The following is a 23,394-nucleotide window of genomic DNA, read 5'->3' as shown; positions in this document are numbered from 1 at the left end:
TATATTGCTGCTGTTTAACAGAGTATGCAGAGAAGTATCAGTTTGACTAATCATTGAGTCTTTGCTTTTCAGGGTGTGTAGAACAGAACTAGGTGAAAGTGAGTCAATTCCTACACCTCACCGAAGGCATCATCATGACAGTGCTGCTCACCACCCTCCACCAGTCAACTAATTATTAAATACGATGTCCAATCGTGAGATGTGTGTTTGGTATGTTTCATCCAGATAATGTCTGGTATGCAGAAGCAAGCACTTTGGAACGTGACACCGTATAGGCTGCCCTGCAGAGAGTAAGTTAATAAATATCTGTGTGTCTGGATTTATTTGACATTTCTTGACTTCTCTGCCACTACAAAGTGAGTTAACTATCACATAATGCTAGCAATTTGTTGAGGTTGATTTAGGCCCATTGTTGTTGAATCAGACTGTCCCTGTCAGTTTAGCAAATAAATATGTATCACAGGGAAGAGAGTAATGGCAATATGGTCTGATTAAACTATTTTACTTTATAACAATATGTTTTTAATTGAATGAATGTGCCTTACTTTTCCACTTCTGCTGGGTTGAAGTGATATATATAATAGTCAGAGGGTGGCACTGTGGGGGCAGGGAATAATACACACTAGGATTATAAGCAATTTGTGTCCAAAATTGTATGAATTTTAACAGCAACTGTGTAGCCCGTATTTAGTTCCCTATTATCCATTACAGGATTCAACCTCCCCCCAAATAATTCTGCCATGCAATAAGTGTAGGCCTTGTCTGTATTGAGAGCAAGAATACAAAATGTAATTATATTTTTTGCTAAAACTTAAGGATGTATAAAGGGGTTATACGTAGTTTATACAAACTAAGTTATTAGTTTATAACACTGATTTATTTGTGCAGTTTTGTCTGATTGTTTTGCTGACATATGCCATCTTATGTATTGGCAAAACATTTATACAGTTATACACCACTTTACCGTTGCGTTATCTAGCCTACTATTATACAAGACTGCTAAAGTGACCCACTATAATGTGTATGCAATATTTTTTAGTGTTCATTCTGCTACTATACACCGAGGGATGGAGCCCGTGTAAAAGGTTGTTGATTTGAGCGGAGCGCAATGACATCTGCATAAATGGGCGTTCCGGGATTCGCGCATTTTGCTTGGCGCTGCTACTGTGCCAGGTGTGTTTAACCTGTGGCCAGGGATGCAGTCGCGCTTGTCATCATCAAAATGTGTGGGATGCGAACTACGACCTAGAACGAGAATAAATGACCATTAAGTGAATGCTGTGATAACGACACCAGCAGTTTTCTGTCACAGGTTTAAAGGCACTCTCGTTGACGCACTAAATATACGGCTTCCGATGTCCCAAATCTCCGAGAAGATTTGTCTCTCACGCAGTCTATGGTGAGGTGAGTGGATACCTTGTTTTGACAACTTCCATCCAAAGGTTTAGGAGAATAAGAAGAACCAACCTATGATAAGGTGATGGAGAGGCTGAAACACATTGATGCATTTATGCAGTCACTGTATTGCTGTCTTATTTACTGTTTTACGCACAAAGACCATTGGGAGTTTTGCAATATTACGGACGTATTTTCAGTGGAATAGCCAGCTCATGTTGCCCGAATAGTGAATTTTATTGGAAGTCATGCTACTCCAGCATTACTGTGGTTTCTTGGACAATAGAACATGTATTTACACATTACCCGGGAAAAAGTGAATTCTCAATTATAACAGAGAAATTAAACTCCGACCAGATCCAGTGAATAACTCAATATCAGAAATCTCTGTTCGCCCATATTTTTCTCCTGCATTAGTGCTTGTGAAACAAAGCAAATCCAAAGATACCCTTTCAGTTCAGTGACGAACCACATCAAAAATATACAGTATGTCCAGAACGCTGAAAAAGAAGAAACATTGGTCCAGCAAGGTGCAGGAGTGTGCAGTGTCATGGGGAAGCCTCGGAGAATTCGGCAATGTGGTGGAGGTGCTGGGGGGTGCTGAACACGGAGAGTTCCCTTACCTGGGCCAGATGAAGTTGGATGTGATGTTGTGCCACGTCGGTACAATGCCCTATTTCGGTGACGTTTTGTTGGAGATCAACGGAACACCAGTCAGTGGACTTACAAACCGCGACACGCATGCTGTCATTCGGCACTTTCGGGAGCCCATTCGTTTGAAGACCGTCAAACCAGGTGCGTCCTCTTTTACTTCAAGTATTTGATATACAAAAGTGGCCTCACTACATTAGCCTACATATGCTCTATGCCAGAGTAGTCAACCAACTAACATTTCCAGTTGAATAATTGTGTGTAATTATTTTTTATAATTAAGTACATATTTTATGGTGGTATTTACCATTTATTATATCACTTTATTTTTTTGTCTCGGATAACAAATTGGCATACTTGCGGTGTCCGGTAATTATACCGGTTGTTCTAGCTATAATTCAATGTGAAATAACGTGCGCTTTTATTATTCCTACATATTTCTTGGAGTGATTACACTGTCATACAGAGGAGGCAATGTCCATCCCTTACTGGGGCTCGTCACATATGCCATTTGGCTTTGAGCGTTGGTCAAGTCTGCTTTCTGATATTGATAAATGCCAATGCCTCTCACATTGCTGGTTGTGTTGTGAGTGGCATGGCAAGTCATTTAACCCCACTGTACAGACATGGACCCCTACCTCTAGCAAGACTCCTTTTATTGAAGCAATAACAAAGTGGCCACCCGGCCTGTGTGTTGGTAAAAAGCTGAGGGATGTGCCTGGAGAATCAAATCAAATCAAAGTGTATTTGTCACGTGCGCTGAATACAACAGGTGTAGATCTGACAGTGAAATGCTTACTTACAGGCTCTAACCAATAGTGCAAAAAAGGTATTAGGTGAACAATAGGTAGGTAAAGAAATAAAACAACAGTAAATGTAACCACTGTCAAATTCATAGACAGAGCTATGGATGCAAGGACTGAAAATCCACGATATCAACATTATAGTTTTAACTGTGTTTTGAGGCTATACAGGTTTGTTTATATTAAATTTGCTTACAGTCATTGATGTAAACAAGCTTTTATTTTGAGTTCAGAGCCCTATACTATGAATCAGGTTTGAGGACTTAGCTAGGTAACTTTGGTCAACTCTGGGGTCAACTCGAGACAACCTGTACCACAAAAGTGGCTCACCTTTTAGCCAGGTAAATTTCTATGGCAACGAATCCTTCAGAACTAACCTGCTGCATGGCAGGCTAACTCCATTTATCCTAAATTAATTGTCTGAGCCCCGAGTTGATGACCAAAGAAATCAGATACCCTCCATCTTGCAAAGATTGTGTCATCACCCCCTTTTATTTGAGGAATACGACTGTTTAATTATTTTATGAATCCAATGTTTTTTTGTGTAGTATATTTTTTTGTAATACATTATACATTTAGTTAAAGACAGCATTTAGTCTCCATATTGTAAATTTTTTGCCTGATTTTGTATTTCGAAATTTGCTAAAGGCTGGCTGACAGCTGCAACCAACCATAGACCTATAATTAATAGATGGCAGTTCCCATTCAGTTCAAGCCTGGCAGCCATTGCTATCGTACGCATGAGTTGTTTAAAGGTGCACTGCAGAAATCGCTCCTCCATTTCCTGGTTGCAAAAATTCTAATACTTTGCCTAATTTCAGTTTGTGACAAAACAGGCAGTCATTTTACCATCTAAACCACTGTGGAATATATTTTCCATAACCACATTTTCAAAAACATGTTCAGCTGTTTGAAGCTGTTGTATGAAAACAAAAGTAGAAGACACAAAAAAATAAACTTAAAAATGTGAAGCATAGAAATGGTGCACATAGAACACATCTACCACTTCTTAGACTTGCTTTCAATGAGAGTGACAGATCTATAACTCCCATTTCCTATGTGAATTTGGTCAGATCACCCAAAAAGTTCCATATTGTAGATTTAACAGTCAAATTGCCAGGGTTAGAGGTTCCAAAACCCTTCTATGCATTATACATGACCAAAAGTATGTTGCCACCTGCTCATCGAACGTCTCATTCCAAAATCATGGGCATTCATATGAAATTGGTCCCACTTTCCTGCTATAACAGCCTCCACTCTTCTAAGAAGGCTTTCCACTAATGTTGGAGCATTGCTGTCGGGACTTACAGTGCCTTGCGAAAGTATTCGGCCCCCTTGAACTTTGCGACCTTTTGCCACATTTCAGGCTTCAAACATAAAGATATAAAACTGTATTTTTTTGTGAAGAATCGACAACAAGTGGGACACAATCATGAAGTGGAACGACATTTATTGGATATTTCAAACTTTTTTAACAAATCAAAAACTGAAAAATTGGGCGTGCAAAATTATTCAGCCCCCTTAAGTTAGTACTTTGTAGCGCCAGGCCAGTCAGGCCATTCTACTGCCAATGTTTGTCTTTGATTGCATGGCTGTGTGCTTGATGTTTAAACACCCGTCAGCTATGGGTGTGGCTGAAATATCCACTAATTTGAAGGGGTGGCCACATACTTTTGCATAAATAGTGTATGTCTATGGCTAGAACATATCAAGCTGTTCCACAGACGAAGCAATAGGAGTTGGAAAAATGTGATTGTGCATTGATAAGCACACCAAAGACTGCATTAATGATAAGTAATAAAATAAAGACTACACTTATAAAAGCCTATTTCACACCATAGCCTGCTGAATTTGCAAGATAAACTTATTTGATTTTGTCACAAATGAAAATGTGGCACTGATTCGCCCATGGATTACTGGTACCATCATTTACGCGGCTGCTACTCTGTTTATCATAAATTATATCCTTACCACTATACATAGCTACCGCTATCACTCCAGTATCCCTGTATATTGTAAATATGGTATTTTAAGTGTGTGTGTGTGTGCCTGTGTGTGTACACACACACACACACGTCAAATACCATATTTACAATATACAGGGATACTGGAGTGATAGAGGTAGCTATGTATAGTGGTAAGGATATAATTTATGATAAACAGAGTCGGTTAGGACATGCTTTTTACCTACATACGTAAAGAGCATGTCCTAACCGACTTGCCATAGTTTGTTAACAAGAAATTTGTGTAGTGGTTGGAGTCATTAAAACTAGTTTATGTAAACTTCTGACTTCAACTGTGTATTTATAGCTTCTTACTTTCTCGTGTATTTATTTTTATTTATTGTGTTTTTGTTCTGCCTTTTACTCAAACTGATGTTTCAGCATTGTCTCTGAAGAGTTAGGTGTTCAACTAGCCATGTGCGACATGCACTTGCAGTTACAAGCCTCCAAGAGTCTGTGGCAGGCCAACAAGTGGTATCCACCGGCGTAGTACGGATGAAGCCTGACATGGAATGTGAAGCTAACTGAAGCTGGCTAACTTTATTAAAGCCGGAGTAGATCTAGCTTGCTTTGTAGTGTACCACTTCGATGGGGTAGGGTATATCATTAATTGGGAAGTCCAAAAATGGATGTATCATCTATGGATTCCAGCTTTAAGGGCTATAAGCCGGTTTAATCAATTCCTATCTTATGGGCCTAATAGATCCCGGGTTTCTGCAGTCTGTATGAACTCTACGGGCTTCCGATGTCAGCCAGGCTGGATGGTTGGCTGGCTGTTTATCTGGTATAGGGGAAGGGGTGCTGTGTATTTGAATTGAAATACTTAAACAACAACTGAGACTGTGCAAAAGGTTGCATCAGCAGCGTCTGATTCTTTGGCCTCCAGGCCAGTAGCACTGAACATCAGCTGTGTGTGGGAGAGTGAGAGTTTGTGTGTGTCCTCCAATGCATGCCCCCAGAGCTCCTCACACCACACACTATGCCCCACTTACCAAGGTTGATAAATAAAGGGCATGGTAGAGAGAAGGAATCAGCTCAGCCTTTGGCTCGAGGTTCAACTCCCACACTATGCTGTTTTTGTTCTTAAGTTGGTAGTGATGGCAATATTCCTCATCACCTTCTACTTTCATCATCATCACCAGCAGCAACAACGGCCTGAGCTAACTTTATTATTCCGTGAATGTCTATATGACGGGTGACAGTGAGGGCTTATACTGTCTTGCAGAGACTCCTCCTTAGCAATGTTTGTTGCTACAATGGTCAAATCTCACATAGAAACGCCTGTAACGAACAGCTTTTTGTATGATCAGTATTTGATTCTATGCTGTAATAGTTTGTGTGTGTGTGTCTTTGCGCACGTGGATGAACACACGTGTGTGCACACAGTGTTTCCTGTGCGGTAAGCTCATGTTTAATTCACACCTTTTGCATAATTGAGGCAGCAGGTGTTTCTGTCTCCATGCTGATGGAGGCGGTGCGGTACGTAATGGCGATGGGCCAGGAAGATAAGCTGTGATATAGTGCTAATGGCTGGCGGGAGAGGGGAGAGCAGAGTGTGAGGGGATGAAGCTGACAGAGCTTGGTCCACCAGATGTTGTACTGCTGCTGTTGCCAGGTCCTCTGCTCTCTTTCCCCTGGACCATGGAGCTGGTGGACTTCCTGTATCTGCTGACAGCTGAAAGGAAGAGCTAGGAGGAGGAGTTGGGAGTGTAGTATAACCGCAGTATTAATCACATTGTGGGAATTAGGCTGTTTGAGAAGTTTTAAATCTAAAGGCATAGCTGTGCTGGAAAGCATTGGTAGATCAAATCAAATTGTATTTGTTACATGCGCCGAATACAACAGGTGTAGACCTTAGAGTGAAATGCTTACGTACAAGCCCTTAACCAACAATGCAGTTTTAAGAAAAATAAGAAATTAAAGTAACAAATAATTAAAGAGCAACAGTAAAATTCACAATAGCGAGGCTATATACAGGGGGTACCGGTACAGAGTCGATGTGCAGGGGCACCGGTTAGTTGAGGTAATATATACATGTAGGTAGCGTTATTAAAGTGACTATGCATAGATAATAACAGAGTAGCAGCAGTGTTAAAAAGGGGGGAGGGCAATGCAAATAGTCTGGATAGCCATTTGATTAGATGTTCAATAGTCTTATGGCTTGGGGGAGAAGCTGTTTAGAAGCCTCTTGGACCTAGACTTGGCGCTCCAGTATCTCTTGCCGTGCGGTAGTAGAGCGAACAGTCTATGAATTTGGTGGCTGGAATCTCTGACAATTCCTAGGGCCTTCCTCTGACACCGCCTGGTATAGAGGTTCTGGATGGCAGGAAGCTTGGCCCCAGTGATGTACTGGTCCGTACGCACTACCCTCTGTAGTGCCTTGCGGTCGGAGGCCAAGCAGTTGCTGTACCAGGCAGAGATGCAACCAGTCAGCATGCTCTCGATGGTGCAGCTGTATAACTTTTTGAGGATCTGAGGACTCGTGCCACATTTTTTTCAATCTCCTGCGGGGGAATAGGTTTTGTCGTGCTCTCTTTACGACTGTCTTGGTGTGCTTGGACCATGTTAGTTTGTTGGTGATGTGGACACCAAAGAACTTGAAGCTCTCAACCTGCTCCACTACAGCCCAGTCGATGAGAATGGTGGCGTGCTCAGTCCTCCTTTTCCTGTAGTTCACCATCGTCTCCTTAGTCTTGATCACATTGAGGGAGAGGTTGTTGCCTACCACTGTTGTCATCTGCAAATTTAATGATGGTGGCACATAGAGCCAAAGGCAAGAACTTGTGGCACCTGTGCATTTTATTCAATAGAGAATGTGATTAAACTGAGGAATGCTTTTATTAAAAGCTACAGAAATATGCATGTATCATGAAACGTTTGCTTTAATAAATGTATGTTTCTGCAGGTTCCACCTAGGGATTAGAATTCATGATGGAAATGTTGAGAGATGGTGAGTGTACTACACTGCATTACCTCCTCTGTTCAGTGTTGCTGCATATCACCTACATATAATCACTGCAGAAAATATACAATTTACTCCTATAAAATAACTATTTTATAGTCTTTCAGTCCCTAATCACACCTATAGGTGTCATGCCCTGAAGACCACATTCACTCAATTTCAAAGCCTTTATGTGCCCAAATGAGACACCATGGCCCTGGCTATTGACTTAATGCAATACTGTATTTTTTAGCGGTCTTAGATGTGACCAACCACATCTCTGTAATGGTATGCATGCTGTATTTGTCTACAGTGGGTCCCTCTAATGAGTGGACGGAAGGCAGTGGAGCAGCCTGGCTCTCACAGCCTTGTCTCTCACACACACCACCATATTTCACATTACCTGCTGATTACAGCAATGTGAGTGGATCCTGTTCTCCACCTTGTAATGGTATCCGATGGAGAGGGTGGGCGTGGGTTAATCACGTTAATGGATAACTCCATATCTATCTGAAAGTGGCTCTAGAGTCTTGATAAAGCAAGACCTGTCATTGGAATGGGATTCGTGTTGGTCATTTGCCTAAAAAAAATGGAGAGGAACACAAGCTGAGAGGCCCTCTGGTCAGGAACACATCTGGCTTCTGCTTTAGCTGGGTCGTTCCACCAACTTGGTGCCTTAGCATTCTGTCATAAAGAGCACATGTTCAACTTCACAAAAAAACACATTTTCCCATCTCAAGAATTAAAAAATAAACACAGTGCCAGTCAAAAGTTTGAACACACCTATTTATTCAAGTGTTTTTCTATATTTGTACTATTTTCTACTTTGTAGAATAATAGTGAAGACATCAAAACTATGGAATAACACATATGGAATCATGTAGTAACCAAAAAAGTGTTAAACAAATCAAAATATATTTTAGATTTTTCAAAGTAGCCACCCTTTGCTTTGATGACAACTTTGCACACTCTTGGCATTCTCTCAACCAGCTTCACCTGGAATGCTTTTCCAACAATATTGAAAGAGTTCCCACATATTCTGAGCAATTGTTGGCCGCTTTTTCTTCACTCTGCGGTCCAACTCATCCCAAACCATCTCAATTGGGTTGAGGTCGGGTGATTGTGGAGGCCAGGACATCTGATGCAACACTCCATCGCTCTCCTTCTTGGTCAAATAGCCCTTACACAGCCTGTAGGTGTGTTAGGTCATTGTCCTGTTGAAAAACAAATGATAGTTCCACTAAGCGCAAACCAGGTGGGATGGTGTATCACTGCAGAATGCTGTGGTAGGCATGCTGGTTCAGTGTGCCTTGAATTCTAAATAAATCACTGACAGTGTCACCCACAAAGCACCATCACACCACCTCCATGCTTCACGGTGGGAACCACAAATGCGGAGGTCATCTGTTCACCTACTCTGCGTCTCACAAAGACACAGTGGTTAGATCCAAAAATCTCAAATTTGGACTCATCAGACCAAAGGACAGATTTCCACCGGTCTAATGTCCATTGCTCGAGTTTCTTGGCCCAAGCAAGTCTCTTCTTATTATTGGTGTCCTTTAGAAGTGGTTTCTTTGCAGCAATTTGACAATGAAGGCCTGATTCACGCAGTCTCCTCTGAAAAGTTGATGTTGAGATGTGTCTGTTACTTGAACTCTGCGAAGCATTTATTTGGGCTGCAATTTCAGAGACGGGTAACTCTAATGAACGTATCTTCTGCAGTAGAGGTAACTCTGGGTTTTCCTTTCCTGTGGCAGTCCTCATGAGATTCAGTTTCATCATAGCGCTTGGTGGTTTTTGCAACTGCACTTGAAGAAACTTTCAAAGTTCTTGAAGTTTTCCGTATTGACTGACCTTCATGTCTTAAAGTAATGTGCAGGGGCACCGGTCAGTTGATCAGCTCCAACGCATTAAGAAGGAAAGAAATTCCACAAATGAACTTTTAACAAGGCACACATGTTAATTGAAATGCATTCCAGGTGACTACCCCATGAAGCTTGTTGAGAGAATGCCAAGGGTGTGCAAAGCTTTCAAGGTTTAACACTTTGTTTTGGTTACTACATGATTCCATATGTGTTATTTTATAGTTTTGATTTCTTCACTATTATTCTACAATGTAGAAAATTGTAAAAATCATGAAAAACCCTTGAATGAGTAGGTTTGTCCAAACTTTTGACTTGTACTGTATATACATGTACTTAATAGTAAGTGTTGACCGTAACAACAGAGTTGGCGATTTCATCTTAAATCATCCCTAAATCCCCTTGTGACAGGGAGTGGCAATTGAATGCAAGCGTCAGAAAAAAAATGCTACCTCTCGATCTATGGGTAACAGGGTTAAATGTGTTTTGCTCGACCTTTTGAGAAAATGGCGCAAAATAATAATAAAGCAATAGTTTCACCATTTTAAAACAAGAGTTCAGTTCATGTAACAGGGTTGACCTTAAAATGAGGGAATGAATCACTAATCATATGAGAGAAATAATGATCTTCAGAAATGACTGTCAAAGCAACAAAATAACTAGGGCTTTGCAATGGAAACTTTGAGATTTTATTTCATTAAGTGGGTTGAAATCTTCCTAGAAGTTACACTGAATTGTGGCACTTTAGCAAGCCTTTATTCATTTAATAATAGAGGCTTTTAAAATGCAAATATTGGTTCACAATTTCTATCTAGAATATCGAAGGCACTCTTTTTGTAGAACGACCCAGCTGGAGAGAGCGTGTTGAGCTGAGCTAGCCACTCCCAAACTATGCCACCGCTGCTGAGATCCTATTGATCTCACTTGCAATGAGAACTCTGACGTCATAGAGGTAGAGAGCTTAGTGGGCTAGATATGTACATCAGTCAACGTGATGTGAAAAGCATATTGAGGTCCTGCAGGCCCATTACAGTTATATGCACCTTCATCAAGCTTCACACATCTGATAGAGCTTGTCTTGTGATTATGGTTGCAAAGGGAGTGTATATTACTGGAAACTTTTGAAATTTACCAGTAAACTACCAGCATTTTGGTAACTTTCAAGGTATTTTGGGACTTTTATAAAATGACATTAGTGGCCTTCTTGGGTACTTCAGATTATCACAGGTGTCTATAATCTCTGGTGCTCTGTGTGGCCTTATCACATTTAAAATATAAAATCATTAAATAAGATTTTAATACACAAAAAAGAATGACAAAGCTGTAACACATTATTCTAAATATAAACCATCAACTTTGTGAATACCATTGGTGTTTAAATACATTAAATTATATATGAATAAATGTTTTAAGTTATTCTAGTTATAAATTGCCAAAGTTACCTTAGATTGCCATAGATTACCTGTTTTAATGACCAAAATTACATAAGAACTTTTGGTAAATTACCCGTAGCTCTGCAACCCTAGCTGTGTTCCTAGCAGCAGGCGCTGATGATGATTACAATGGGTCCCAGTATGTGGATCTAATCTTCTACAAATAGCATGTTTGAAGCACTTTGTCACATTGTTATTCAGAGACTACTACCAGCAGGCCCCTAACACTGTAATCACCAACATCCGTGCCACAGAGGGACATGTTAGCCTGTCAAGAACTAAGAAGGTTGCTGCTGCTGCCGCAATGCTAGAGCATGACTATAAGTTGTGCAAGTGTTTCTCCATGCCCGAAGTGTCCCAATCTGATCAACCTTTCCTCATGAATTACTCTCTCTTTATTTATCTTTCTTTATTTCTCTTACAAATGATTGTCTCAACCCAAAGTGGCCCCCTTACAAAAACATTGTGAGTAACACCGGTCTAAAGTATACTGTGAAAAGCCCAAAGTACAGAGAACGAATCGAGCTGGAGTATCCAACACTGTCCTTTGAAGAGAGGCATGAGGACAGCAGAATGTTGTTGAATATGGGAGTAAGAGAAAACCCCAGTGCTCCTGGATGTGAGGCTTTGGGAGTTCATGTCATCCTGTAAAGGACTCTTCAGTCAGTCTGAGGCTCTGCCGCTGCCTTGGCCATGTATGGTCTCATTGGCACGCGGCCAGTAATAGAGAAAACACATCGCTCTGGACGACAGCCTACCGTTCATTTGCCATTTGTTCGCTCTTCGTTCGCTTGCTGACGGTAGGTGTCTGACACCTGGCATTTTCTCTGATTTCTACATGTAGAATCAGTTTGCAAATTATGGCCGGCACTCTATTGAGAGGTGCTAAGTACTCATTGTGCTAACGCGAGTTGCAATGCAACTCTCCCCAATGTGTGTACTGCCTGCCTGGATACACACACACACACACACACATGAACACTGCCCTGGCACTAATCCTGAGAGAGCCATCTCCCTCCCTTGCCCCCTCCTATCATCATCGCCACACTGAGCTGTATCACTGGCAGGTTTCCCATCACAAGCTTCACACACACACACACACACACACACACACACACACACACGAAATCTCTCCATGGCTGATGTTTATAACGGACTATCAATTGGCCAAAGTCAAAAAACTAAGCTAGTGGCTATATTCCTTTAAAAGAGCACAGTAATGTCCAGGCCATTACCTTGGAGCGATTTAAAGGTGGCCTGAGTTCATCTTCCAGTGGATGAACACCAATGGGGAGGGGACATAATAATAAATGCTGCTGGATTAAAAGTGACACTCTGGTCTGGGTAGTTAGTCAGTGGTGGCTATAGTGACATCTCACATCTCTGGCCCATGCTTAAGGGGAGAATCAATGACAGTTGTTCCTAAAGTGGCTGGAGCTCATTGTTGAATAAAGATAATGTCCTTCATGATGGGAGTGTTTGGGTCAGTGACTGTAGAGAAACAGTCAGAGAGGTGCCCAAACATTTTTATCCATAGAATGGTCCTTTGGAAGAATGATAGTTGACATCGCAATTTGTATCTAAAATTATAATTGAGAAATAATTAATCAAACTTGGCATATGACATTTTTGGCCATACCTGGGCCTCCGATAAGACTCCACAATATTTCATCTGTAGGTGCTACAAAGCAAAAATGTGTCATATCAAGCTTTACTGTTTGCCTGTAATATGAGTAGTACTTTTATTTCAATATTATAATTGTTTACATCAATTTATGAATATTGAAAAATATTAACATGAGTATTGAAAAAATGTCATGTTTGATTTGGAAAATGTTTCTATATATTAGTAGAACATAATATACTTTATGGATATATCAAAGTTACAGAGTGCGATCTCTGCCAGTTTTAAAGTTCTGCACCATTTCATACAGAGAAATTGGCATAGTAGGCAATGTAACCAATCACAGCGCTCCTTTAACTTCTATCATTTCACATCCTGCAAATCACCAGTAGCGGGCAACCATTTTGAATCCATTTTCACATTCAGTCTGTTGGTAATGCTTACAAATTGGATCATAACTCAACAAGGTGCAGAGATCCCACTCTGGAACTGGAACTTTGATATTATTTCAGGAGTATATTATGTTCAACAATATATTGAAAAACTAACCAAATCAAAAATGATGATCTTTCAATATTCATGTTAATATTTTTCAACAAATGTCAAATATACTGTATGTGAACAATCCTTCCTCCAATGGACCATTCTATGGATAATATTTTGTGAAGATCCCCCAAATAATGGTATTCTTTAGTCCTGTTTCGTGAGGAATCACTCAAAACCAGTGACGCAGACCCATCACTCAACCCAACCCGATAAGGACCAACCCTGGTGACTACACTTTATTATGTTATGTTTATTCTAAAATACAGGATGAATGATGGTGATATTTCAGTAAATTATTCCATTAGAACCAGATGCACTGCTGCAGGACAAAGCAGTGTGGTTATACATCACAGTCCGTGACATGTAGAATCAATCAAAATGGAAAATACAGCAGCTATTAGCTATGTCATCTATGCTGACTGAGAAAGACAGAGAGAGAAGCAGAGAGAGGACCTTCCAAAAAAATTGAGATTGAGGGAGAGAGTGAGCCATCGCATAGAGAGAGTCAGAGGGCAAACAGACACAGGACTCTTGGTCTGAAATCAGATCAAATGTACTCACACTATCAAACATTGTTAGTTCATGTGACAATGTGAAGCAGAACAATACAAAGAAAAGGTGCTCTCACTGGGAGGGATTTCATTGCATAGGGTGATCATGCAATTTCCCATAATGCCTTCATCTAATAGAGCAGGGATTTGTGAGATTATGTTGTTGGTATATCCTATTCATCTGTGACCCCCCCTCCTCCTCCATCCTCTCTCTCATTGCTCATTAAAACAGTGACATTGTGACTTATGAATGTCATCACTGTTACATGTGATTCCCCAGGCACTGGAGGACTGTGATATCCCAGCAGCCCCAGCACCTTACTATATATCCTTGCACATGGCTGCTGACAGGATGCTTGACAGGCCAATTATGCCATCAGCCAATCCATAACCAATTAAATCTTACATCAAATAAAGATGAACAAATTATGCCTCTATGGAGGCTGCATTGTTCCTGTAATATTGTAAAATCTTCCTTTGTTCTATTTCAGTGATTAAGAATACAACCAGTTCCATATAGGAGCAGCTCCAGTAAATCTACACACACTGTGGATCAAGCCATCAGTCACCGTCAAATCTTCACACAGAAGCTATAACTATAAGCCAATCCCACCCAGGAGCTCCAGCCATCATCCAATCCTAACGTAGAAGCTTCAGCCATCATCCAATCCTAACGTAGAAGCTCCAGCCATCATCCAATCCTAACGTAGAAGCTCCAGCCATCATCCAATCCTAACGTAGAAGCTCCAGCCATCATTCAATCCTAACGTAGAAGCTCCAGCCATCATCCAATCCTAACGTAGAAGCTCCAGCCATCATCCAATCCTAACGTAGAAGCTCCAGCCATCATCCAATCCTAACGTAGAACCTCCAGCCATCATCCAATCCTAACACAGAACCTCCAGCCGTCATCCAATCCTAACGTAGAAGCTTCAGCCGTCATCCAATCCTAACGTAGAAGCTTCAGCCGTCACCCTATCTTCACAGACTATAAGCCTCCTTTTCCCCAGGGTTTCTATTCCAAGGCGATGCTGGAGAGTGAGAGCAACACCAATTTGATTATGGTGGGACTAATTAGACAGCACTAGGGACCGCAATGTACTGTAATACCACCAGTATGCACCACACACACACACAGGGGGTCCACAGAGTAGCTGCCTCTCCTAAATGAATTATTGAGCACTAGTAGGGTTGGAATAGACTTCATGCTTGTTTGTTTTTGTTGTACCGTCTTACTCTTCCCCGCCACGACATACACAGACCATTGCATGCGAGACTGGGTTGTGTTGTAAACTGAGATGTTTAGATGATGTCTGATGAGAGGGGAGTGTTCTGGGAAGAACGGGGATGTAGGCTAGCTGTGTGAGGCAAGCCAATAGTGAGTGCCTAGCGGCAGCCTAAGGCTCTGGTCGCAGATGGTAAAATAAGTAAAAACAGGAAGTGAGCAGGATGTTTAAAGAAAGGTATTTTGTGTGAATGGGTGTCCTTGGTGATTGAAGTAGACTACAGAAGACTGTCATGCTTCTGGGGAAGAACATTGCCCACACATTCAGTGATCATTACTTCGCCTTCCCCTCGTTCAGATAGCAACCACAACTTTTCCTGAACAACTGGTTGCTGGTGTGCAGTTTATTCTACAAGAATAAGGCAAATAGGGGGGGGGGGCAAGTGTGTGAGTGTGTGAGTGAGTGAGTGTGTGAGTGAGTGAGTGAGTGAGTGAGTGAGTGAGTGAGTGAGAGTGAGTGAGTGAGTGAGAGAGACTGTGTGTGAGAGAAATAAAGAAAGATAAATAAAGAGAGAGTAATTCATGAGGAAAGGTTGATCAGATTGGGACACTTCGGGCATGGAGAAACACTTGCACAACTTATTGTCATGCTCTAGCATTGCGGCAGCAGCAGCAACCTTCTTAGTTCTTGACAGGCTCACATGTCCCTCTGTGGCACGGATGTTGGTGATTACAGTGTTAGGGGCCTGCTGGTAGTAGTCTCTGAATAACAATGTGACAAAGTGCTTCAAACATGCTATTTGTAGAAGATTAGATCCACATACTGGGACCCATTGTAATCATCATCAGCGCCTGCTGCTAGGAACACAGCTAGGGTTGCAGAGCTACGGGTAATTTACCAAAAGTTCTTATGTAATTTTGGTCATTAAAACAGGTAATCTATGGCAATCTAAGGTAACTTTGGCAATTTATACTAGAATAACTTAAAACATTTATTCATATATAATTTAATGTATTTAAACACCAATGGTATTCACAAAGTTGATGGTTTATATTTAGAATAATGTGTTACAGCTTTGTCATTCTTTTTTGTGTATTAAAATCTTATTTAATGATTTTATATTTTAAATGTGATAAGGCCACACAGAGCACCAGAGATTATAGACACCTGTGATAATCTGAAGTACCCAAGAAGGCCACTAATGTCATTTTATAAAAGTCCCAAAATACCTTGAAAGTTACCAAAATGCTGGTAGTTTACTGGTAAATTTCAAAAGTTTCCAGTAATATACACTCCCTTTGCAACCATAATCACAAGACAAGCTCTATCAGATGTGTGAAGCTTGATGAAGGTGCATATAACTGTACTGGGCCTGCAGGACCTCAATATGCTTTTCACATCACGTTGACTGATGTACATATCTAGCCCACTAAGCTCTCTACCTCTATGACGTCAGAGTTCTCATTGCAAGTGAGATCAATAGGATCTCAGCAGCGGTGGCATAGTTTGGGAGTGGCTAGCTCAGCTCAACACGCTCTCTCCAGCTGGGTCGTTCTACAAAAAGAGTGCCTTCGATATTCTAGATAGAAATTGTGAACCAATATTTGCATTTTAAAAGCCTCTATTATTAAATGAATAAAGGCTTGCTAAAGTGCCACAATTCAGTGTAACTTCTAGGAAGATTTCAACCCACTTAATGAAATAAAATCTCAAAGTTTCCATTGCAAAGCCCTAGTTATTTTGTTGCTTTGACAGTCATTTCTGAAGATCATTATTTCTCTCATATGATTAGTGATTCATTCCCTCATTTTAAGGTCAACCCTGTTACATGAACTGAACTCTTGTTTTAAAATGGTGAAACTATTGCTTTATTATTATTTTGCGCCATTTTCTCAAAAGGTCGAGCAAAACACATTTAACCCTGTTACCCATAGATCGAGAGGTAGCATTTTTTTTCTGACGCTTGCATTCAATTGCCACTCCCTGTCACAAGGGGATTTAGGGATGATTTAAGATGAAATCGCCAACTCTGTTGTTACGGTCAACACTTACTATTAAGTACATGTATATACAGTACAAGTCAAAAGTTTGGACAAACCTACTCATTCAAGGGTTTTTCTTGATTTTTACAATTTTCTACATTGTAGAATAATAGTGAAGAAATCAAAACTATAAAATAACACATATGGAATCATGTAGTAACCAAAACAAAGTGTTAAACCTTGAAAGCTTTGCACACCCTTGGCATTCTCTCAACAAGCTTCATGAGGTAGTCACCTGGAATGCATTTCAATTAACATGTGTGCCTTGTTAAAAGTTCATTTGTGGAAATTCTTTCCTTCTTAATGTGTTGGAGCTGATCAACTGACCGGTGCCCCTGCACATTACTTTAAGACATGAAGGTCAGTCAATACGGAACACTTCAAGAACTTTGAAAGTTTCTTCAAGTGCAGTTGCAAAAACCACCAAGCGCTATGATGAAACTGAATCTCATGAGGACTGCCACAGGAAAGGAAAACCCAGAGTTACCTCTACACTGAACCAGCATGCCTACCACAGCATTCTGCAGTGATACACCATCCCACCTGGTTTGCGCTTAGTGGAACTATCATTTGTTTTTCAACAGGACAATGACCTAACACACCTACAGGCTGTGTAAGGGCTATTTGACCAAGAAGGAGAGCGATGGAGTGTTGCATCAGATGTCCTGGCCTCCACAATCACCTTCAGAAGTGGATACTCTGTCTGACACAAGGCTCCAGAAATGTGTAAAACCTGATCTTAGTTCACCTGTGTAATTTGCCTGCAGCTCCACTATCTCACTCTCTATTCCAGCAAGGTCAGGATAGAGGGCTGTGATGACTTGTGTCAGAGATGACACTGGCACATGAGAGGTTCTCAATGAAATTTAAAACCTTCTTGTACTCGGCCTCCCGGGTGGCGCAGTGGTCTAGGGTTGTGCCACCAGAGACCGGGAGGTCCGTGGGGCGACGCACAATTGGCCTAGCGTCGCTCGGGTTAGGGAGGGTTTGGCCGGTAGGGATATCCTTGTCTCATCGCGCACCAGCGACTCCTGTGGCGGGCCGGGCGCAGTGCGCGCTAGGTCGCTAGGTGTACGGTGTTTCCTCTGACACATTGGTGCGGCTGGCTTCCGAGTTGGATGCGTGCTGTGTTAAGAACCATCTGAAAGTGCGGCTTGGTTGGGTTGTGTTTCGGAGGACGCATGGCTTTCGACCTTCGTCTCTCGCAAGCCCGTACAGGAGTTTTAGCGATGAGACAAGATAGTAACTACACTGTTATTCTTTCACAAACTAATACCATGAGATTGGAGAGAAAAGGGGATAAAATAAACATTTAAAAACTCCTTGAATTTTGACTCCAACTTCAACTCTTCCAACACACACACACACACACACACACATGCACAAATTAACAAACTGTCTGTCAGGTATGAACAGTGTGGTGATTTTATTTTGAAATGCTGTGACCACACGCAGCATTTTGCTCAGAGTTTTATTTGCCCCTTGGAGCTGGAGATTCACCGTGTTCAGGTGGCAGGTGATGTCAGTTAAAAGCTTTAATATCCACTGTGGATCATCCAGCTCTGGCTCCTCGATGTCTTTGCTTGCAACAAATTCATGAATCTGAGGAAGGAGAGAAATCTTTTCAAAATTCTGCCACGAGACAGCCATCTCACCTCATTGTGGAATATCAAGGCACAGTATTCTGTCTGGTATTATTCCAGCAACTGTCGGAATTGCCGGTGATTCAGTGCCCTCGCAATAATAATGTTGACCACGCGCATGACTTGCTGCATCACTTTCTGTAAGTCACAGTCTTTGAGTTTAGCCACAAGTGCTTGTTGATGAATTATATAATTAAACGTAGCAAATGTGGGAATATCCTCTCTTTCATCAGGCCTATGAGTCCCTTCTCCTTCCCTTGCATGTTTGGGGCGCTGTCAGTGCACACAGATGCCAGATTTGACCAGTCAATATTGTTATCAGCAACAATTTGAGGGAAGCGGACCCAAACATATAATTGGGCAGTGTCATTTACATCATCAAGCGCAATACTAAAACACGGCACCACGGATATGTCAGTAATCAGTTGCTTACCAATGTCTTGTTTTGAGTCTGAGAGTTGCAGTCCCTTAAGACCTCTTAAGGATCGGACCCTTTTAAAAAATGTTTTGCCTGAAATGACATACCGAAATCTAACTGCCTGTAGCTCAGGACCTGAAGCAGGGATATGCATATTCTTGATATTATTGGAAAGGAAACACCTTAGAAGTTTGTGGAAATGTGAATTTAATATAGGAGAAAAGAACACATTGGATCTGGTAAAAAATAATACAAAGAAAAAACATGCATATTTTTTGTTCCATCTTTGAAATGCAAGAGAAATGCCATAATGTATATTTCCAGCTTAGGTGCAATTTAGATTTTGGCCATTAGTAGGCAGCAGTGTATGTGCAAGGTTTTAGACTGATCCAACTATCCATTGCGTTTCTGTTCAAAAAGACTGGCCAAATATGCCTAATTGGTTTATTAATACATTTTCAAGTTCATAACTGTGCACTCTCCTCAAACAATAGCATGGTATTCTTTCACCAACTAATAGCTACTGTAAATTGGACAGTGCAGTTAGATTAACAAGAATTTAAGCTTTTTCCTGGGAAATATTCTTATTACTTAAAACGTCATGCTAATCATATTAGCGCACGTTAGCTCAACCGTCCCATGGGGGGACACCGATCCCGTAGAGGTTTTAATTTGCTTTAAAATAGCTTCCTTGTTTGTGAAATCAGCATACAATATTTCGGCTGAGGCCCAAAAACTATATTTGACAATCTCCGCATCTGCGAATGCATCATGTTTCTCTCAAGTATCCAAGCAATCTCATATGTTGCCTCTGTTGTTTTCTCTTCAACCATGCTAGATCTGTCCATCATTTGTTGTCCTTTTGAGTTGCGCTATTTTGTTGTTTCTGAGGTTGCTTTGTGGCGGACATTTTTTCTCCAAAGTGGGCATGGTGTGACTGCTCTAAATTTGCTTGTTTAATTAAAACAATTGACTGCCTCCTGGCAAATAAGACGAAGTGAGCTAGTCCCATCATGCAGTACAAAAAAATAGTTGTCTGTTAATTTCTCTTGGAACTTTCTGTGTCCTTCTTGAATCGACCGTATCCTTCTCTTAGCTACGTTAGCTGACTACATTTCCCCGCTGCCATCTTCCTGATATTCCTGGTGCTCCGGTAGTTGTTCGTTCATAGCTGTCACGTTGTTCTCCAGCTCTTCCCCCTCAATTCCATTGTCAATAGATTTTATTGGATTTTTTACAATAACTCGAACCATGTCGACCAGACTGCAAAATTAGCTAGTAGCAAACTGATATGTACTCCTGAGTGGTACAGTGGTCTAAGACACTGCATCTCAGTGCAAGAGGTGTCACTGCAGTACCTGGTATGAATCCAGGCTGCATCGCATCAGGCTGTGATTGGGAGTCCCATAGGGCGGCGCACAATTGGCCCAGTGTCGTTTGGTCGGGGTAGGACGTCGTTGTCAATAAGAATTTGTTATTAACTGACCTGCCTAGTTAAAAAATAAAAATGTGTCGGTAGCTGAGCAGTTGCTTTCTATTTCGGCCTTTCTGTTCAACAGCTGTGCTATTCTGCCATCCAAGGAACAATAGATATATTCAATGAAGTGATTCACACCTGCATTAAACACATTGAATTTAAATTGTGTCATTGTCATGTATTATGAATGGAAAATCACAACAAACCACAAATTAAGGGCTCAGCCTGAGGGCCGCGCAATGAGTACCACTGCTTTAGACTGAGCAACCCATAGGCAGGGCAAAGCAAAATCATGATTGTCCCTATTTTAGAGTAATGCGTAATGGAGTTTAACATGTCCCAGATAGGAGTAGTCCAATCATAGTCGAGGTCCACAAATATTTAGTATTACCTTTTATTTAACCAGGTCAGTACAGGTACATCAAAGCTGGGACCGAGACACAGAAGCGATTTTTCAATCTCAAGGCCATCAGACTGTTAAACAGCCATCACTAACAATGCGGGGCTGCTGCCTACATAGACCTGAAATCATTGGCCACTTTAATAAATGGATCACGAGCAACTATAAAAATGGCACTTTAATCATGTTTCCATATATTGCATGGCTCATCTCGTATGTGTATACTGTATTTTATACCATCTATTGCATCTTGCATATGCCACTCTGACGTTGCTCATCCATATATTTACTGTATATGTATATATTCTTATTCCATTCCTTTAATTAGATGTGTGTGTATTAGGTCTTTGTTGTGAAATTGTTAGTTAGAGTAGTTATTAGATATTGCTACACTGTCGGAACTAGAAGCACAACATTTCACTACACTTGTAATAACATCTGCTAAACATTTGTATGTGAACAATAACATTTGATTTGATGTTAATCTGCCCCATATGCTTGTAACCTATGTTGAGCAGTTCAGCTACATGCAATAGCACCAAAGTGGAGCCATCTCTGGCTGCGATCTGTCTATAAACAGGTTCGTATAGCGGTACTGACTCGGTGATGGAGCACATTTTTAGAGGTTGAGAGATGAGACGAGCTTGGTTTTATAGCATTTTGTATTGTGTAATGCATAGTGATATGCAGTAAGCAACCCATAAATGTGTTAACGTTCACACACCACCCCTCCTCTCTCTGCCATAAAACATCTCACGTCATGTCAGGTTGTGATCTTCTTGAGAGAATGACTATATGAATATTCATAAGTGATGCTGCCCCTGGCAGAGTGTGTTCTGAGCTGAGAAAAGAGGGGATTTAGATCTGACCTGTTTGACAGGCCCAGTGGATGTGTGTTTGTGCATGTCTCTCTCTCTATACAGCAGGGGGTTGTGTACAGTAGTTGCGTTGTGCAGGTGGTGCAGCATTATGGTCTCCACAGGCTCATTACAGATAATGATTTTGTCTTTTGACATGTTTTATTTATTTATTTGAATTTTAACTAGGCAAGTCAGTTAAGAACAAATTCCTATTTATAATGACGGCATAGGAACAGTGGGTTAACTGCCTTGTTCAGGGGCAGAACAAGATTTTTACCTCCTCAGCTCTGGGATTCGATCTAGCAACCTTTCAGTTACTGGCCCAACACTCTAAACACTAGGCTACCTGCCGCCTCTGCGCTGTTCATTAGCCTGGCTGTCCTCTAGCAAAGATCATTGAAATGCAACAGTTGGACAATGGACGAAGGTTCTCCAACCTTCTTGATTCTCTATAATCCATCAGATATTGACAGAATTATTATAGCACATTATACAATGGGTGGGTATAATCCTGGATGCTGATTGGTTAAAACCGCATTCCAGCTGGTGTCTATTTCACAAGTTACCACCAGCTACAGCTATTAAGTTAAAATGCCTATTTACTCTGTTCCATCTGACTGCGCTATCCACTGTCTCATCAGCCCAGCCAGACCATTTATAAACTTTATCTCCACTATTAAAAGCATCTAGACATTATCTCTCATTTCTTTTAGACTAGAATATGGTTTTCAACAGCGAAAATTTGTATAAACCTTGCGGTCTGTCTCTCAGAGATTTGCAACATTGTTTCAATATTGAAAATTGATCTCCAGCAGTCCCATAGTAATGAAGGTGTTGGGACGAGACAGACAGGCAGACAGCTTTTCTCAGCCAGTCGAAATCATGAATCAGCTGGAATAATTATTATATTTAAAAAAAATGTTTAACCAGGTAGGCCAGTTGAGAACAAGTTCTCATTTACAACTGCGCCCTGCCCAAGTTAAAGCAAAGCAGTGCGACACAAACACAGTTACACATGGAATAAAGAAACGTACAGTCAATAACACAATAGAAAAGTCTAGATACAGTGTGTGCAAATGAAATAAGATTAGGGAGGTGGCGAAATAATTACAAATTAGCAATTAAACACTGGAGTGATAGATTTCCAGAAGATGAATGTGCAAGTAGAGATACTGGGGTGGAAAGGAGCAGCAAAAAGACAATAACAATATGGGGATGAGGTAGTTGTGTGGGCTATTTACAGATGGGCTATGTAGAGGTGCAATGATCTATCTGTAAGCTGGTCTGACAGCTGATGCTTAAAGTTAGTGAGGGAGATATGAGTCTCCAGCTTCAGTGATGTTTGCAAATCGTTCCAGTCATTGGCAGCAGAGAACTGGATGGAAAGGCGGCCAAAGCAGGAATTGGCTTTGGGGATGACCACTGAAATATACCTGCTGGAGCACATGCTACGGGTGGGTGCTGCTATAGTAACTCGTGAGCTGAGATATGGCGGGCTTTACCTAGCAAAGAGACAGTT

General features: G+C 41.1%; 1 protein-coding gene across 1 annotated transcript in view; it reads left to right on the top strand.

The window, feature by feature from the left end:
* The first annotated feature begins 1,197 nt into the window (after positions 1 to 1,197).
* The window catches only part of LOC135540104 (membrane-associated guanylate kinase, WW and PDZ domain-containing protein 3-like), a 178,559-nt gene continuing 156,362 nt past the window's right edge, over positions 1,198 to 23,394 (top strand). The window contains exon 1 of the mRNA XM_064966482.1: positions 1,198 to 2,190. Coding sequence (XP_064822554.1) covers positions 1,884 to 2,190 — 307 coding nt within the window. The 5' untranslated portion in view covers positions 1,198 to 1,883. The remainder of the gene's footprint in view (positions 2,191 to 23,394) is intronic.

This window comes from Oncorhynchus masou, chromosome 5, assembly GCF_036934945.1.
Source record: "Oncorhynchus masou masou isolate Uvic2021 chromosome 5, UVic_Omas_1.1, whole genome shotgun sequence".
Classification (NCBI taxonomy): Eukaryota; Metazoa; Chordata; class Actinopteri; order Salmoniformes; family Salmonidae; genus Oncorhynchus; species Oncorhynchus masou.
Note: the sequence above shows the minus strand (reverse complement) of the source record. Positions and strands in the feature narration are given on the sequence as shown.